A 3,658-nucleotide genomic window follows, 5' to 3' on the forward strand; every position below is an offset into this window, starting at 1 on the left:
CCTTCTGGCAAAGAAAAGTCTGGGGGCCTGTCTGCCAGCATCACACCCTGGTTCTGGTCAAGTGCTGCCTGATTTGGCTCTGCTGCTTCCCGGGGAATTACTGAACTCCATTCTGGGGCTGCAGTATTCTTCACCCTTTCTCACGGTGGTGGCCACCAGCCCAACCCACTCAATCTCCCCGCATGACTTAACTCGGGTTGCATTCTGCTAGGCCCTCAGGAAAGTCGACAGCCTCAGGAAACTGTTGTCAGCCCTGGAGGCCAAGGTGAAGGTCCAGACAGCTCCCAACAAGGATGTGCAGAAGGAGATCACGGATCTCAGTGAGGTGAGGATGGTAGCAGTGCTCTGCCTTCCCAAAGCGAATGGGACCTCAGTTGCCAGCACTAGGTGGTATTAATGAGGCCCAAATTCACCTTCCTGCTCCTGTCTGAACAGAGGTCGCAGCTCTGTGTCCTGTGGGTGCTGCAGCCAGCACCTCGTGTCTGAGTTGTCAGGCACTGGGAGAGGAGGGGAGGTTCATGAGTGTGGTGCAGCATCTCCTGCCATGGTCACCGGTACCTCTAACCCACTCCTGTTTTGCAGACGCTGGCCACTGCTGTTATCCCACAGTGGCAGAAGGATGAACTGAGAGAGGCTGTTAAAGCACTGAAGAAAGTTATGGATGACCTGGACCGAGCAAGCAAAGCCGACATCCAGAAACGAGTGAGCCCCGGGCGGGAATGAAGGACAGCGTGGGAGGGCTGTGGGAGGCTCCCTTGGGAGCTCCACTCGTGCCCAGCGTGGAAGGGAGCTGAGCTGTGGGGATGCCCCTCGCTCTCTTCAGCCTTCCAGCCTCTCCTGCTCCCTCCCAGGGCATGGCTACCTTCACGTCTGTTCCCTGGGGCAAAGCACTGTCTTGGAAGTTGGGGTGCTCCTGCCTTATCGGTGCCCCTGGGTGCACGGTATGGGTGGTGTGTGGTTCTTCCTCCTGGATCCCACTGGATTCTCCTGGAAGTGGAACCACGCACAGCACTGCTGCTGCCTTGCAGGCCACACACTCGCCTGCCAACATGTTTTGTTCCTGGCTGTGGAGTGTGGGGCTGCTCTGGGCTGGGCCATGGGGGTGTTGGAGCACCTTGGGGGCCTCTGTACCTGCAGGGAAGCTCTGCCCCGGTGGTTCTTGTGTCCATACGCAATGTATGTGCTCTAGCATCTGACCACTGTTGTCCTCAGGTGCTGGAGAAGACAAAGCAAGTCATTGAGAGTCACCCTAACCAGCCCTTGGTCATCATGGAAATGGAAAACGGAGCCTCAGCAAAGGTATGGGAAGGCCTGGTCTCCTCAACAACCTGCCTTGTGCCTGAGGAGCAGTTGGGTGGTCTCCCTTCCCTTGGGGTGGGGGTGCTGTCTTACAGAGCTGTCGCTCTTGCCACCAGCCAGCCCTGAGGCAGCGGCTAGGTGGAAAGCGGGAGGAGTGCTGGGATACTCTGCGTCCCACCTCCTGTGCTAACACATGGGCTTGCAGGCATGGGGCGGGGGTCTTGACCGTTTGCTGAGCTTCCAGACCTGGTAGTGGATAGGGATACTGGTGGAAATCACATTGTGTCCCAGGTAAGGCTCATCCAGGAGCAGTCACAACACTAAAATTCAGGCTTAAGGAACTCTAGACAGCAGCTCTGCCGAGCCATGGGAGTCGTGGTGCCTGAGGCCACTGCAGATCAGCTCTGGGAACGGTATCCCAAGCTGCATGTGTGGACAGGGCCGGGGCCAGAGAGCTGCTCCCCAGCTCCTGAGCACTGTCTGCTGCAGCAGCGTTCAAATTCTTCTCTGGCCAGGGCTGAAACTGCTCCTTCCTTCCTCCATGCACAAGTTAAGTTTCTTTCTAAACAATTTCTGTTGCAAATAAAAGCTCCCTTGTGTGTGCTGTGCTGTGGTGCTGAGCCCAGCAAGTGCCAGGCAGCAGGGGCTGATCGTGCCCCGAGGTTGGACCACTCAAGTTTTAATGCCCTATTTAAATTTCCGCTCCGAGAGTCTCGGAGCTGATCCTGCTTATGGACGTCTGCTCACTCTCTGTGGCTGTCCCCATCCCCACGATGCCAGCGCTCCTGCTCGCCGTGGGCACTGCCAATGCAGCGTTTTCCCTGGCAGAAGGCTGCATCCCAGGGGATAGCAGGTGCCGGCAACCTGGGGAGCTGCAAATTCCCTACCTGGCTAGAGCAGCACCGCTTTGCTCACTGGAGGCCCCACTCCTGGAGCTCTGTGCTGCATCCTGCTGTCTATGGGAGCAATGGATGATGGTCTCCTTAGGAATAACGGGATGCCTGGCAGTTTCCCCAGTTTCTCCAGCATGCCTGCTGTGTCTGATAACCCTTGCAGCTTCTTCATGCTGTGTTTGAGTCCTCTTGACTCCCAGAACAGCTGCTCCTCCTGGCTGGGGAGCTCACGTGGCAGAGCAGAGCGTTTTCCCATCCGGCTCGGGCAAAGGTTCACTTGTTTTGGGGCTAATTCTGCCAGTCCCCACGTAACTGAAGGTGGGAAAATAGAAGCAGCTCCTCACTCCTACTTCCTTGCCACTGTGAGGGGACACAGCCAGGGCTTATGTCCCCTGCCAAGGCTTCTGCACTGCCGGGGCGGTGTGAAGATGGCTCGTCTTTGGGAGAAGGAGCGCTTGCAGGGTGCTGCTGGATGGTTTAATGCAAGCCCAGACTCCCCCGAGGTCTCCGTGGGTGCCACGAGGGCTGGAGCAGGGCTGGTCGCGAGCAGGGGGATGGTGTCCTGCAATGATTTTTGTCCTCCTCCAGGCCCTGAATGAATCTCTGAAGCTCTTCAAGACTTACTCCCCCCAGACTGCCACCATGCTCTTTGCTGTAGATAACGAAGCTGGCAGAATCACCTGCCTGTGTCAAGTACCCCAGGTAACACCGAGGCTCTGCCTTTCTCTGAGCCTCTGTGGAGGAGCTGCAGCCTCCAGGCAGTAACTACCTCTCGCTACAGGGCCAAAACTCCTTTGGGTTGGCGAGAGCCGTGCCCCTGGTGCTTCGGGTTATCATCAGAGGGGTGCGAGAGGCGTTGTGCTCCACCATCGGGGAGGGTGAAGAGCCAGGACTTGAGGCGGTTGTAGGCGTGGGGGCAGATGGGCTGCCCCTGGACTGCTGGCCCGGCTCTTCTCCAGGAGATAGCGCCTGGAAGAGCTTTGTCCTGTTGTACCACACTTGTGGCCCCTCTTCCCTCACTTGCTGCCTGGGTGGAGGTTGAGCTGCCTCTATTTTTTTGTTTGTTTGTTTCTTTTCATAAAATCACAGAATGGACCTTTTTATTTTAAAGCCGTCACCCCTTGTCCTATCACTACAGGCCCTGCTAAAAAGTGTGTCCCCATCTTTATCAGCCCCCTCTAAGCCCTGGCGGCTGCAGTAAGGTCTCCCCGGAGCCTTGTCTGCTCTGGGCTGAACACTCCCGGCTCTCCCAGCAGAGGGGTTCCAGCCCTCCCATCCTGTTTGTTTTCCTCCCCAGGAGACCGCAAATAAGGGCCTGAAGGCCAGCCAGTGGGTGCAGGAGGTCTCGGGCTTGATGGACGGCAAAGGCGGCGGGAAGGACGTCTCTGCGCAGGCCACGGGCAAGAACGTGGGCTGCCTGCGGGAGGCCCTGCAACTGGCCACGGACTTTGCCAGGCTGCGGCTGG

The 3,658-nt window shown here is 57.7% G+C and overlaps 1 protein-coding gene across 1 annotated transcript in view; it reads left to right on the top strand.

Moving 5' to 3' along the window:
* Positions 1 to 3,654, top strand: part of AARS (alanyl-tRNA synthetase) — a gene marked incomplete at its 3' end in the record, with an annotated part of 15,654 nt that extends 12,000 nt beyond the window's left edge. Inside the window, exons 16-20 of the mRNA XM_010281489.1 lie at positions 212 to 325; positions 583 to 702; positions 1,213 to 1,299; positions 2,781 to 2,894; positions 3,490 to 3,654. Coding sequence (XP_010279791.1) covers positions 212 to 325; positions 583 to 702; positions 1,213 to 1,299; positions 2,781 to 2,894; positions 3,490 to 3,654 — 600 coding nt within the window. The remainder of the gene's footprint in view (positions 1 to 211; positions 326 to 582; positions 703 to 1,212; positions 1,300 to 2,780; positions 2,895 to 3,489) is intronic.
* Between the last annotated feature and the right edge of the window lie 4 nt (positions 3,655 to 3,658).

This window comes from Phaethon lepturus, unplaced genomic scaffold (assembly GCF_000687285.1).
Source record: "Phaethon lepturus isolate BGI_N335 unplaced genomic scaffold, ASM68728v1 scaffold15372, whole genome shotgun sequence".
Taxonomy (NCBI): Eukaryota; Metazoa; Chordata; class Aves; order Phaethontiformes; family Phaethontidae; genus Phaethon; species Phaethon lepturus.